The sequence below is a fragment of the Stegostoma tigrinum genome, chromosome 36 (genome assembly GCF_030684315.1).
Source record: "Stegostoma tigrinum isolate sSteTig4 chromosome 36, sSteTig4.hap1, whole genome shotgun sequence".
NCBI lineage: Eukaryota > Metazoa > Chordata > Chondrichthyes > Orectolobiformes > Stegostomatidae > Stegostoma > Stegostoma tigrinum.
Window position 1 is genome coordinate 22,743,563 of NC_081389.1, and position 15,060 is coordinate 22,758,622.

The 15,060-nt window shown below is 47.0% G+C and overlaps 1 protein-coding gene across 5 annotated transcripts in view; it reads right to left on the bottom strand.

Moving 5' to 3' along the window:
- Positions 1 to 88: 88 nt before the first annotated feature.
- Positions 89 to 15,060, bottom strand: part of adamtsl5 (ADAMTS like 5) — a 127,992-nt gene continuing 113,020 nt past the window's right edge. For all 5 annotated transcript variants that reach the window (XM_059640173.1, XM_059640174.1, XM_059640171.1 and 2 more), the window contains 4 exons: positions 13,420 to 13,612; positions 11,042 to 11,134; positions 4,920 to 4,991; positions 89 to 2,712 (listed from right to left, as the gene is read on the bottom strand). In XM_059640173.1, coding sequence (XP_059496156.1) covers positions 2,378 to 2,712; positions 4,920 to 4,991; positions 11,042 to 11,134; positions 13,420 to 13,612 — 693 coding nt within the window. In that variant the 3' untranslated portion in view covers positions 89 to 2,377. The remainder of the gene's footprint in view (positions 2,713 to 4,919; positions 4,992 to 11,041; positions 11,135 to 13,419; positions 13,613 to 15,060) is intronic.

Genomic DNA, 15,060 nt, shown 5'->3' on the forward strand with positions numbered 1-15,060 from the left:
CTCTCCCCCCTCCCCATCTTCCTGTCTTCCTTACTCCTCTCCCCCCTCCTCTCCTGTCTCCCTCTCCCCCTCTCCCCATCTCCCTGTCTCCCCCACTGCTCTCCCTCTGCCCCCTCCTCTTCCCTGCCCCTTTCCCTCTCTCCCTCCCTTTCCCCCTGCCCCTCTGCAGTTCTGTTTCTGCCCTCGACCCCTCCCTCAGTTGATCCTGATTTGAATATCTCTGACATTTGCGCAGCAACACTATTATTTACTGATTTCAAACATGTTTCTGAATAAATACTTCAATATATTCTGAGCTATACATAGATATTTATATATGAATTTATATATTTAACCTCTAATACAGCATAACTAAATTTAAACTGTCACCATTTAAAACTTCATTTCTGTGGCAAAATTAACAGATTGTTTCAAAAAGATTGATGAAACAGAATAAAGTTCTTTCATATCCCTGAAGTGTTCAGGCAGCACTCATTCCTCCCTCTCTCTTGCTCCTTCACTCACCACGAAATTAAGAATTCTGAAATTGTGATTCTGTCCAACGTCAGGGTACAGTCATTGGGTGAGGGTTTAGTTATGGGCTGTGCAGTTTAACATTTACAGTTTATCATTTTAAAAAGGGTTTGCAACACCTTTGCTGCTGATTCACTTTGTCATTTGTTGTTCATATGTCATTTTCAAGAGGTTTCTGATCGATGGAAATCACCTGGATTTCCATGGACTGTGATTTACCAGTGGGTGAAGTGTCTCCCATAATGGGGAGACCATCTCCAAGTGCTTTATAACCAATGTTCTCTTCTGTTTGAAGTGTAGGGGTCACTGTGACAATGTAGAAAAGACTCAGCAAGCTCCCATACTCAGTTTTAGATGCAAATTACTGCAGATGCTGGAATTTGTACCAAAAACAAATAAAAATGCTGGAAATCACAGCAGGGTCTGGCAGCATCCGTGGGGAGAAAGCAAACTAGTATTTCAAGTCAAATGACTCTTTATTGTCGACTCGAAACGTTACCTTGCTCTTTCTCCATGGATACTGCCTGGGCCCGCTGTGTTCTCCAGTATTTGTTGTTTTCGAGAGGGACAGTAGGAACTGCAGAGGCTACGCTGGAGAATCCGAGATAACGCGGTGTGGAGCTGGATGAACACAGCAGGCCAAGCAGCATCTCAGGAGCAGGAAGGCTTTCAGGTCTAGACCCTTCAGTCAGTTTTAGATTATGAGTTGAAGCATAGCTATCAATCAGGGAGATCTGCACTATCCTTCAACATGTTGTTGTGGAATATTTCACTTTCACCTGAGAGGGCAGAAGGGATGTCTGCTTAACATTTTATTGGAAAGACAGTGTCTCCAACAGTATTTTACTTCTGAGCCTGTTCAAGTTTCTGGAAGGGATTTGAACCCAGAACTCGTGACTCTGGATTGGGTGGGCGAGACGCACAGAACATGGCTGACAGTGGTGTTACCACAGTTGACAGTATGAGATCAAAATACAGAGAGAGAGAGAATGTGAGAGCGGCCCAATCTCTCAGCTCAGTCATTAGTGGCCAGCTTTTTCTCATCAGTCTGGTCCTGAAAGTAGATTCATATGACGCAGAAGGTGACCTTATTGTGTAAACCCATGGGTTTGTTCTGAAGCTCAAATATCTGGGATCCTCTCTGTCTGAAGTCTTTCTGTAATGTCAGTGATTTAAGGGCCACTCCAAGCTGAAAAATCACAACCCAAACAGCAATCACAGAGATTAATCACAGTGATTACAAAATGATCAATCACTGTGAGCTAATGCAGTTATCAATCCAGCGACCAATCGCAGTGGTTTGAGTGATCAATTTCAGTGATCACAGTGATCAAGAAATGATCAGTCGCAGTGACCAATCACACTGATTGCAACAATCACGTACAGTGAGCAATCATAGCGATCAATTGCAGAGAACGCACTGATGAATCACAGTGACCAATCAGAGTGATCAGTTGTAACCCAATCTGTTGAGCCTGCCTTTCACCAGACTGAGCTGATGTGTGTTCAAAATATCCGCCCTCTGCCTCTAAGTTTCCGGTAGAGCCAAAAACAATTGAACTCATAACACAGCTTGGAGTGTGTGAGTCACCCAAAGACTGGGTTTTAGACACTATGTGGAGCCAGCAGAGCCGTCCAAAACCATGGATCAGATTGGCTCACAGCATCTCTGCTGTATAGAGCAGCAGCAAACTCTGTGAGAGCGTGCAGTGTCTGAGACAAGCGTCCCACCTAATCCCCTGTTTGCTGTAAAGTGTCAGAGACCTTACTGCATTCCCCTGCCTCCTCCCACCCCCGTCCCTCACACCCAGTCTGCAGACAGTCACCGGAGCATTCACAGAGCCCACTGAGGCTGGCTTGATACTTATCCAAGTCTGTTAACTGTGAGCTGGTATCCCCACTTCTCACATTCCCCATCCAGGCCCCTCATGAGTCTATCCTCCCGAGGCCTGTACCTTCGGACAAAGCTGTCTGCCCCCAGCAGAACCCGGTTCAGTGTCCGCTCATAGTTCACATGTCGGCGTGCTATCACCACGTACTGCTTCATCTCGACCATTCGGGGACAGTCGCAGGTATTCGGGACCCACAGATACTCCCGCCTTAAGAGAGCAAAGCTTTTCTTGTAGGCCTTCAGCACATCAACATCATAACGTGTCTCCAGCCCGACGATTCTTTTATTAATAATCCTCACATGCAAGGCTGGGAGGAAAGAGGAGTTGGAAGGTTCAGCACCATTTCTCCAGCCACCCTGTCCAACTTTCAAAATTCATTTGCGGGGCAGGGTGCTGCTGGCTGGGTCTGGCATTTATTGCCCATCCCTAATTGCCCTTCTGAAGGTGGGGGTGAGCTGCCTTTTTGAAGTGCTGCAGTTCATGTGCTGAGGGTTGACCCACAATGCCCTTAGGGAGCGAATTCCGGGATTTTGACCCAATGACACTGAATATAAAATATATTTGTAAGTCAGGATGGTGAGTGACTTGGGGGGGAGCTTGCAGGGGTGGTGTTCCCGTGTATCTGCTGCCCTTGTCCTTCTAGATGGAAGTGGTTGTGGGTTTGGAAGGTGCTGCCTGAGGATCTTTGGTGAATTTCTGCAGTGCATCTCGTAGATAGTACACACTGTTGCTACTGAGCGTCAGTAGTAGAGGGAGTAGATGCTTATGTGTCTAGTGCCAAGCAAGCAGGATACTTTGTCCTGGATGGTGTCAAATTTCCTGAGTGTTGTTGGGGCTGCCCCCATCCAGGCAAGTGGGGAGCAAATGGAATGCCCTGCCTGCCAATGTAGTGAACTCAGCCACATTAGGGTCATTTAAACAGTCCTTGGATAAGCATAGGGATAATTATGGGATAGTGTAGGGGGAGGGGCTTAGATTGGTTCACAGGTCGGCACAACATCGAGGGCCGAAGGGCCTGTTCTGCACTGTATTGTTCTATGTTCAATGTTCTATTCCATCACACTCCTGACTTGCACCTTGTCGGTGGTGGGCAGACTTTCGGGAGTCAGGAGGTGATGTATCCACTGCAGTATTCCTAGCCTCTGACATGCTCTCGTGGCCAATGTATGGTGTGTTCAGTTGAGTTTCTGGTCAATAGTAGCCCCCAGCATGTTGATAGTGGGGAATACAGTGGTAATAATGCCATTAAATGTCAAGTAGTTAGATTCTCTCTTATTGGAGATGATCTTTGCCTGGAATTATCTGGTGTGAATGTTACTTGTCCCATTGGGAAACTGATGGCGATATCAGTAGTGTTGCTGCTTACACACATTGAATTTGCCCCTTCATTATCCCTCCCCATTAAAGGGAATAGATGCCAGTGTTACACATAGTGTAAAAGCAACAGTTCGCTCAATCCCAGGAGCCCCACTAAGCCCGCAAATGGACCCAACGTTATCCCCCTGATTTCCTGAAGGTGCTAAATCCCAATGCACATTGCATTGGGACCAACCATCCCCTCCAGCATCTCACCGTGTTTCCTGTGAAGCCATTGGCGCTGAAAGAAGGTCAGCCACATGGACCTCATAGAACGTGAGTTCCCTGATTGAGGCTGTTAACCTGGTCCAATCAGGGAGCCCTGGCTGACAGACATAAGCAGGAGTATCCAAGCTTCTGCTCATTCTGAGAGCCGGCTCTGGGGGAGCTGGATCTGTGTCAAGGACTCTCCAGGTATAAATCGAGGGTGACTTGGTGATGGGATACCGGCCTCTGTGTGGCCATCTGCCCACACCAGACTGCCCTCTGCTTGTGCCCCCACGCGGGCCAGGGTTCTGGCCTTGGCTGATTGTTCCCTTTATTGCCCACAGGATGGTCACTCTGCCCATCAGCTCTCTGCAACCTCCAGCCTAGTGTAGCACAGTTCCCTCTCTCTGTACCCCAAAGATGTAAACTGGATAAGAGACAGCTGCGCTGCTGTCAGAGAACTGGGCGACGAACCAGGTTGGAACTTTTCACAGAACTGTCACCGTTTACTCTTTCTGTGCAGTTGAGGATCTGCTGAGCCATCACATCTCATCTAACCTTTACAGAGATAATACTTAGACTTTAAGATCTGGATGTATATCTTGCTTTTGGTTTTCTTTATATCCTGCTGTGTTTTTTTTGGTAACTAACAGGGCACTGGAGAATGGTTACATTGTGCATGTTTCATCGTACTCATGAATTCGTACATTTAAGTCTATGTGACAATAAAATCTAATTCTAATTCAAACTTGTACATACCATTCCAAAGAGTGAGTCAGTGAGAACGTGTATGGGAAAACCAGCCTTGGAACTCCAGGCTCTGGCTCTGAGCCGTGCAGGATCAGTGGGAAAGCTCAGTGACTGGGAATGACTGGGGGAGTTGCAGAGGTTTGGCTGAAGGGATGTCTTTCAGTTTGTATAAAGCAACTAAAGATCGGAGGAAGGACTCACCGAAATCTCTCTCACAGTACTGCCTGATGCGGTTTGATTTTCCACGAACCCTTCGGCACTTACCGCAGTTACCTAGAGGACGCCGAGAGAAAGAGAAACCCATTATCAGGTTTAGGAACTAGATGGAGACCGGTCATCCCCATTATAGCGGGGGACCTTCCAGCATTTATATAGAACGTTACACATGCCCAGAAAGTCCCGGGCTGCTTCACTGCCACTGATGTGCTTTTGAAGGGTGGTCCCCATCATAAGAAACGCAACAGACATTTTGTGCACAGCAAGATCTCACAAACAGCAAAGTGACCTTGACCAGACAGTTTCCAGTGAGGTGCAGTTCAGACAGAATGTGCCTTCGCTTCGGAGTCAGACTGGAAAACGAGCTCCTACCTGATCTCTCTGGAGCTGATCAAAGATTCAGTAACATTGCCAAAAAGCAGGGTCCTGAGGCTCATATTTAAGCTTCAACAGACTCTGGTGGTGCAGCGGTAGTGTCTCTGTCTCTGAGCCAGGGGATCATAGTTCACATCTTACCCGCTCCACAGGTGTGCAATAAAGATCTCTGAACAGGTTGATTAGGGTATCTCTCCCTGGGTCATTATCCCGTTCCTGGTGATGAGCCATATTTCCTAATCAACTTGTTCAGACACACCTCTGGAGCAGCTTGGACTTGAACTGCACCATGACAGCACTTCATGGGCTCCTGCTTGTAGAAACCTGCTGCTCACAAATCCGCTGCCTCATTTCCTACATGACGGCACTGACTTCAATTTGCTGGCTTGGTTCTGAAACTTCTGGCGCCTCCTGAGGTTGAGAAAGCTGCTACAGAAATGCAACCATTTTGTTTCTTTTGGCTTTGGAATTGAGTTACTAATGGAGACAAAGATTGCAGCCACTACTTTTAGCAGCAAATGTTTACGTTGTTGGGTTGCCATGGATTCTGAAGTTGACTTTGGCACCAGCTCAGCGAAGCGTTAAAATAACTCGCACTGTGCCAATGCCCCTGGCACTCATCCCCACCCCCTTTCACAGCTGCCCCCATCAATCAATGGAAAATGTTGGGAAAGAGCTTCCTGCAGCTGGTCAGCAGAGGGAGCAATGGAGAGCATTCACATCTCTTTCTGGGAAGGATTCGGATCAGCATGTCATGTAGCCATAGAGTCATACAGCATGGAAACAGGCCCTTCGGCCCAACCTGTCCATGCTGAACATAATCCCAAGCTAAACCAGTCCCACCTGCCTGCTCCTGGCCTGTATCCCTTCCAAACCTTTCCTATTCATGTACTTATCTGAATTTGTGAGTGTAACTGCATCCAACACTTCCTCAGGAAGTTCATTCCGTGTGAACCACCCCAAAAAATTGCCCCTTTTATTCTTAAATTCCTCTCCTTTCACTTTAAAAATGTGCGCCAGCCTTAAAATCACCCATCCTGGGGAATCCACACTCCTCATAATTTTATAAACTCCCGTAAGGTCACCTGTTAACTTCATACGCTCCAGTCAAAAAAGTCCCAGCCCATCCTGCCGTTCTTTATAACCCAGACCTTCCATACCAGGCCACATCCTGGTAAAGCTATTCTGAACCCTCTCCAGTTCAATAATATCCTTCCTATAACTGGGTGACCAGAACTGGACACGGTATTCCGGGAGAGGTCTCACCCAATGTCCAGTACAACCTCAACATGACAACCCAGCTCCTATACTCAAAGGACCGAGCAATGAAGCCTAGCACGCCAAACGCCCTTCTAACCACACTATGTGATGCAAACTTCAAAGAATTATGAGACAACAACAGGGGAACAGTTTTCTGGAGCATAGCCCTTGCTGTGCACAGTCCTCAACACTCCTGTCTTTGGCGGGAGCCTACTTCCTCCATATTATCCTGATCAAAGCTCCCTCGTTCCACTTACATTCCTGTTGTCCATGTGACCAACATGACAGAATGAACTGTGCAGCCTCTGGTCTTAATCAGCAGCAAAGGCTGATTGAAGTTTTAACGTTCTGCAAGGGTTTGATAGGAGAGGAGGAAGAAAGAATTTGCTGCCAGCTCTGGAGAAGATCAGAATTGGGATTAAGTGAGTAAATTTCAGTGTCAGTAACCATGCCGTTTCGCTGCCTTGAGCTGGCAGAGGCACATCGAAGCTGAAACACTTCCACACTATTTTTTATTGCCTGTAAATAACCCCTTAATAGTCACCACAGAATTCTGTTTTCCACCTTGTATCCCAAGGGACTAGAACATTAAGGAGAGATGTTAGGAAGCACTTCATAGAATCCCTAACCCTAACCCTAACCCTATCGCAGCCATAGAGTCTACACCAATCAATCAATGAGCATCCCACACAGACCCAATCCAACACTCTATCCCTGTAACCCTGCATTTCCCATTGCCAACCCACCCAGCCTACACCTCCCTGGGCACTACAGACAATTTCCCACTGCCAGCCCACCCTAACCTGTGCACCTTTGGGCTGTGGGAGGAGACTGGAGCACCCGGAGGAAACCCACACAGACATGGGGAGAATGTGCAAACTCCACACAACCAGTTGCTGGAGGGTGGAATCGAACCCGGGCCCCTGGTGCTGTGAGGCTGCAGTGTTAACCACTGAGCCACCGTGCCGCCCCTCTACACACAAGGTGTAGACGTTTGTTAAGCAAAGACATTAAGGGATATAGCCCAAAGGCAGGTCTATGCAGTTAGATCTCAGATCAGCCAGGATCTGATTGAATGGTAGAACAGGGGGGGCTGAATGGCCTAATCCTGTACCTATATTCTGAAAATAGACCAAACATGTGACGAGGTATTTGAAGAGGAGAAAGTGCTGCTGGGGTGAGGGATGGAAGCAAGCTCACCAGGTTGTATAAACACCAGTTAGATTGAGGGTCATTTTTTTAATGGGTCAGCAATGGGTCGTGGGTTTGGAAGGTGCTGCCTAAGGAGAATCGGTGAGTTGCTGCTGTGCGTCTCATGGATATGCTGTAAGTAGTTCAGTCAAAAAGCCTGACATGGGGTGGTGTTAGGATGATCGAAATTAATTTCACTTCACTCCTCATTAGCAAGGTCAACCCCAGGAGCCTAGACTTGAACTGAGAGGCTTATGTCTCCCAGACCATAACCTTCCATGGGACTTTTCAACGTTCCTCACCTCTCCCGCTGAAGAAACTCACATCCAAACAACTGGCTTTCCTCGTTAACAGATACTTTTGGAGCAATGTTTACAAAACTTGTGAAAAACAGTGAATTCTTGGGAGTTAATCACTGTCACCAATTAATCTGGGATTTGATTGGTTTATCGGGCTGGAATCAGCTGCTGAACATTTGCCAAATACCTCCCTCTGTCTGACAGCATAAACAAGTAGAATCTGAAAAGATGAAGATTTAGAAACATTCTTTCAGTCATGAACACATTACCTTATTAGGAGATGATATGATGGTAAAATTGGGCCAAATGTTTACCAGAATCACGTTACTCTTGTCTTCATTGTGTGGCTGGTTTGTCACAATCCAAACACCACATCCCAATCTCCCCTTTCCTGCCTCCTACACCAGCACCGTCAGCCTAAGATAAGCGCCTACACTTGGCGCTCTTACTGTAAAAGGCTTGATAAAAGAATTTTTGACAAAAGATGAAAAAAAATCCAGAATTACAAATGTTGCAGCTAAAAGAAACAGAATAGAAGTTGGCTGTTCAGCCTGTTCTGCCACTTAATTGGATTGTGGTTAATCCAACGTTCCTCGTGTCCACTTTCCTGCCCTTTCCTCTGAAACCCTGACTGACTGAGAATCTCTCTATCTCAGCCTTAAATATACACAAGGTCCCTGCCCCCACAGATCTCTGTGGCAGGGAGTCCCATAGACTCTCAACCCTCCGAGAGAAGAAATCCCTCCTCATCTCCATCTTCAATGGGTGCCACATTATTCTGAGACTGTGCCCTCTGGTCCTAGATTTTCCCATGAGGGATAACATCCTCTCAGCATTTACCCTGTAAAGGCCCTTAAGAATTATCTATGTTTTAAGGAGATCGCGTCTCATGCTTCTGAACTTCAGGAACTCCGGGAATCTGCCTAAGGCTTACTTCTATAATAAAAGCCAAACACTGTGGATGCTGGAAACTTGAAACAGAAACAGAGAAAGTGGAGAGAGCGTTAATGTTTTGAGTCTGGTAGAGCTCTGAAAAGTCACCCGGGCTGCAAACGTTAACTCTTGTCTCTCTCTTCACGGATGCTGCTAGACCTGCTGAGTTCCTCCAGCACTCTCTCTGTGTTTGCCTCATGGTTTGTCCCTGGTCAGTCGGAAATGTAAATTACATAGGAATGGTGAATTATTATTGGTGTACAATTGAACGGATGGGCGTCATGAAGGATCGAGTGTAATATATAATAATTAGCACTCGTTCAGGCGAGATGTTAAACTGAGGTCCATTATCTTTCCCCCTCAGCACTGATGCCACTAATTAATAAAACAGCAGGGGGAGGGGACCTGGTAAGTGTCAAAAAAAATTATGGCAGTGGGCGGCACGGTGGCTCAGTGGTTAGCATTACTGCCTGAAGACACCAGGGACCCAGGTTCGATTCCAGCCTCGGGTAACTGTCTGTGTGGAGTTTGCACATTCTCCCTGTGTCTGCGTGGGTTTCCTCCGGGTGCTCCGGTTTCCTCCCACAGTCAGATGTGCAGTTTAGGGTGGGATAGGCCATGCTAAATTGCCTGTAGTGTCCAGGGATTGGCGGGCTAGGTGAGTTAGCCATAGCGAAATGCATGGATAGGGTAGGAGTTAGGTCTGGGTGGGATGCTCTTCAGAGGGCTGGTGTGGATTTGATGGGCTGAATGGCCTCTCCCTGCACTGTAGGGTTTCTATGATTAACTGAGCAGTAATGCTCTGTTCAAAATTGCTTCCAGGACAACAGTGACTAAATTTGCAAAAGTCTTTATTTACTGTGAGGCCTTGCTTTGGGACCTCTTCAAGTCATGGGAGGTGCTTATGTACATGTATCTTCCATTCTGTTAATAACTGGAGATGTCACTTAAGAACTTGGGAGCAGTCTATCCTCACATCCAGCAGACAGTGCCTTATGTTCACTAACTATAAGTGGAGCTGACATGTTTAATCCTCTTTAGCCAGCTTCCCGTGCCTCCTGGTCCATATCCTCTCCTGTAGCTTTTCTATAAAAAGGTCAATACTCTGTACGTTGATAAACATGGGAGCCAGATTTTAAAGGATTAACGTGCATTCAGGATCCAGTGGTGGAGGAGCCTGATCTCCAGTTCCCAACTGTGTCTGGGTCAGTGATCAGAACAACTGCCTGTCCCAGAACTCCTTGGAATGAGCAGAGACTGCAGGCCAACTCAGCCTCCTCTTAATGACAGCTCCCATCTCTGTGTGTGTGTGTGTGTGTGTGTGTGTGTGTGTGTGTGTGTGTGTGTCTGTACGTGTCTGTGTGGGTGTGTATGTGTGTAGGGTGTGTGTGTGTTGGCGTGTGTGCGCGACTATGTATGTGAGAGAGTGTGTGTAGGGTGTGTGTGTCTGTGAGTGCGTGTACATATGTGTTTGTGTGTGTGTGTGTGTGTGTGAGTCTGTGTGTGTGTGAGATACTGTGTGTGTGTGGGTGTCTGTGTGTATCTGTGTGTGCGTGTGTATGTGTGTGTGTGTGTGTGTGTGTGTGTGCGTGTGTGCGCGTGTGTGTGTGCCCACGTTCGTGTATATGTGTGTGCGCGCATGTGTGTGTACGTTTGTGTGTGTGTGTGTGTGTGTGTGTGTGTGTGTGTGTGTGTGTGTGTGTGTGTGCATTTGTGCGTGTGTATCTGTGTGTGCGCGCGCCCATGTAATCTGTATTGCTACTTTTAATGATTTGTGAATCTGTTCCTCATGCGCAGTCTGATTGTCACACACACACGTGCATACATACACAATACACACACAGACACACACACACTAATATACATACACACACACACACACACAAATCTGCACTCAATATACAGACACACTGTACATGCCCATAAATTGCACACAGCCTCCTTTCTTCCCAATAGAAGTCACCATCTCAGGCTTGTTCACATTACAACCATTTGATAATCACACATAAGTTTAATTTCAACCTGCAGTGTGTCAGGAGATGCACTAACCTGGTCTGGAGGGATATGGCAGGCGGTTTCTCTGTGACCAGCTTTCTCTCTGTGAAGCTGTGTCATCGCGAGAACGTGCGGGGGCCCTTTGTGCTAAAGATCAAAACACAACAAAAAGCCAAAGAGATGAAGGCACAATCTTACATTGCTATTGCCGCCTTCCATATCCTCAGGAGGCAAGCATGCTTCAAAGCCAAGAAGCTATATTTAAACTTGAACCCGAAAACAAACCTGAAACAAACACAAACATTCTGTTTCTCTCTGCACAGATACTGCCTAAGTTTCTCCAGCAATTCTCTATGTGAGGGCTATATGATTATGGTTGGATACTCAGTTAGAGTTTGCTGTTGGAGAGACAAATACTGCCCAAGGGAGATTCCCAGCTTTCCTACAGCTCCCGTTCTTTACATCCTGCTTTGGAAAGGTTTATGGGCCAAATGCTGGAAGATGGGATTAGATTAATTCAGGATATCTCATCAGCATGAGTTGGACCAAAGGGTCTGATCCATGCTGTATAATTATGACTCTGCAGTGGACCTAAGTACATTATTTGCATTTTTGTGGCCTGACCAACTTAAAGTCCTAGAGTCTTATAGCAAGGAAATACACCCTTTGGTCCAACTAGTCCAGGCCAACCATGTTCTCAAACTAAACTAGTCCCACCTGCCTCTGTTTGGCCTGTATCCCTCCAAACCTGTCCTATTCATGTATTTATCTTTGGAAATCCATCGTATGTAACCTAATACTTTCTGGAAAGTATTCTGATCTACCCTTTTACCATCCAAAATAGATAACCTCACACTTTCTTACATTGACATCCATAAGCCGCAATTTTGTCCAGTCACCCATCCCTCTGTAATTTTATGTGATCATCTACACTGTCCACAATGCCGCCTAATCGCTGATCTGGTTATGGCCTTAACCCTACATTCGCCGGCTTGGCCCGATCCCTGTGATTCTCTTTCCCAATCGAGAATCTGTCCGATGCAGCCCTGCATATCCTCCAAGACCCACCACTCTCTGGGGAAGAGAATTCCAAACATTGGTGACCGCCTGAGAGGACGAAAAAAATAACTACCTCATCTTAGTCTTTAATGGGAGACCTTTCCTTCTCGAGTGTTCCTCTGGTTGCAGAAAGAATTCTCCTACATCTCCTTGCGTGTGCGTGCACTTCCAGACCATTTTGCACCTCTACCTCATGGTCCCTCACCATTTGTAGGAAAAGGGGCTTTTCTTACCCCTCTGAACTAAAACCAATCACCTCGCACTTTACATTTCTGTTGGTCAATCCGGTCGCTCTGCCTCTTCATCTCCTGATATATTTGATGTCCTCCACATCATCACCTCAACATGTCCAATGTCATACCGTCTGCAAATATCACCACCTCCCCTCTTCTTCCCCAAATCTGTATAAATGGTGAACAGAGAGCTCCCAGCAAGGATTCCAAATAGACATCACTTCCCAATTTCTGCTGGTCTCAACAATTTCACTCACCCCCTGCTTCCCATTTTACAGAACTGGGATGTGGTCTTCCAATTGCAGCCTCTGAGAGGGCAGCAAGGTGGCTCAGTGGTTAGCTCTGCTGCCTCGCAATACCAGGGATCTGGGTTCAATTCCACGTCTGCACATTCTCCGTGTCAGCGTGGATTTCCTCCGGTGCTCTGGTTTCCTCCCACAGTCCAAAGATTTGCAGACTAGGTAAAATGGCTGTGCTAAATTGCCCCATAGTGTCCAAGGATGTGTAGGTTAGGTGGATTGGCAATGGGGGAGTGCAGGGTTGTGAGGATGGGGTGTGAATCTGGGTGGGATGCAGACTGGATGGGCCAAATAGCCTTCTTCCACACTGTAGGGATTCTAAAATTCTCTTGCACATCCCATGATACCCATCATTTCTGCGAAGCAATGCGGGATATCTTATTTCAATGAGGGTGCTATACAAATGCAATTGACAAAATGGCTTGTGTGGAGAAGTACTATTTTATGGTGGATTTCATGGGCTGAAGGGATCTACTCAGAGAAGTTTTATTGTTAGTAAGCTCCCTAATCGATCTCACAAACTGATCTTTGCAAGGTGTATATGAGGGGAAGATGTCCAGGTGACAGTGATAGCCCATGGCTTCAGCCTCCCGGAATTGCGGGAGAGTTGCAGCCAGACGCTCTTTGTTTTACAATTACAATTTTTTTTGTAACTTTGTTGGGAACAGCGGATAAAATGGCTGCTTCCAAAACAATCAAAAGTGAATCTGATTGGTTAACAAAAAGCGTGTTCCCTTTCTGATTGGCCATTCGAAGGTGGTGCATTTTCAATGATGGACCAATGGTTGACCGAGCAATAGCATAAGCAGTGTCAGAGACTCCGATTGGTGCAGGAACCCACCTGAGATGGGGGTAGTTGTCATGGCGAGGATGGTGGGCTTGATTGGCGATGCCAGTGAGAATGAGTGAGATGTGTGGGCCACCGCATGGTGTGGCCCTCTCAGAACATTGCTGTCTCCGTGGTAAAGCCAGTACTGATCATTGGGAAGCCAATATTCGTAATTGATCCCAGAATCCTGCTCCATGGACAGAACCTGCAGAAAGATTTGAGGTAAAAATCCCTTTTAAATTGAGTCTTTAACAATCTCAAGACTTCCTATTTTGGAATGTTTTTTGGAAATTGAAATAACTCTGGTATCGTGCCATCCTTTATTTATATGTGCACCAGCTGGTTCAGAGTCAGTCCTGAGAGTGCGGAGAATCCCTGAGACCCCTGTTCATAACTGTCAGCCAGGGCTCCCTGATTGACCTGGGTTAACAGCCCCAATCAAGGAACTCACAGTCAATGAGATCCACCTGGCCAACCTCCTTCCAATCACTACAGAAATGTACCTACTGGTGTCAGCACCTGACCCACGCACAGCAAGAGCCCACAGACACTGATGGTGTGTCTTTGTGATGTTGAATGTTTTTACTGTTGCTGATGGGAAATGGGAGCGCAGTGTTTATTGCCTGTTCCCTATAACTGGTCTCAGCTCAGTCATCCACATTGGTTTGGGTCTGGAGTCACACATAGACCAAGGACAGCTGATTACTGTCCCTGAAAGGCATTAGTGACCCAGTAATTACAAGAATTAACGGTGGTTACATAGCCGTCATTATTTATTAAATTATGCCTTTTAGCCTTGTCATTCCAACGTCTCTCACGGTGAGATTTGAGCCAATGTCCCCAGAACATGAACTTGGGGTTCTGGATTATTAGCCCAGGGGTATTTTACCACCACCTCTCTTTAATATTGGTCCTGGAGAATTCCTCTACTCTACTCAGAAATCGCAAATGTGGGATCTTCTGTACTCACTCGAGAGGACTGACAGACAGTGCATGCTGTGACAGTCCACCCCTCAGAGAGAGCCGCACTCCCTCAGTGCTACCCCCTGGACTGGCTGCTCTTCCTTTACAAAGAACCACTGGCCAAGGGGTGGGAAGCCCGAGGAGACAAGCTTAAAGTGACCGGGAGAAGAAGCAGGAGGAGGTGGGGGAGGGGATGGGTTTATTGGACACAGTGAGTTACTGTGACCTGGAGCACACCGCGCTGAAAGGCTGGTAGAGTAGTCACCTTTGAAAGGGGATGGGATAAATTTGCTGAAACAAGACAAAACAAGCGTTCGGCAATGAGAAAGGAATGGTGCTGGAGAGGGCATCATGGGGGGGGGCGGGGAGGAGCATTGATTGGAAAGATCTCTCAGAGCCAGTACGAGCACGATAGGCCAAATGGTCTCCTCCTGTGATGTCCAATCCTTACACACTGAATGAAGCCTGGAAAGTAGGCCCGGTTGGAGGATAGACTACATTCTGGGGTTGGGGGAAGGGGCAGAGAACTTGAGAATGAGCCATCTTCAATCAGCAAATCACATTGGGGGGAATATTCCAGGGGGATGCCCGGAGGCTTGGCCCCCACCCATCATCCTGTTACCCCTGTAATGGGTAACAGTGCCTCACTGGGTTACGCCCAGCTGCTAATGGGAGCACCCATTACAGGAA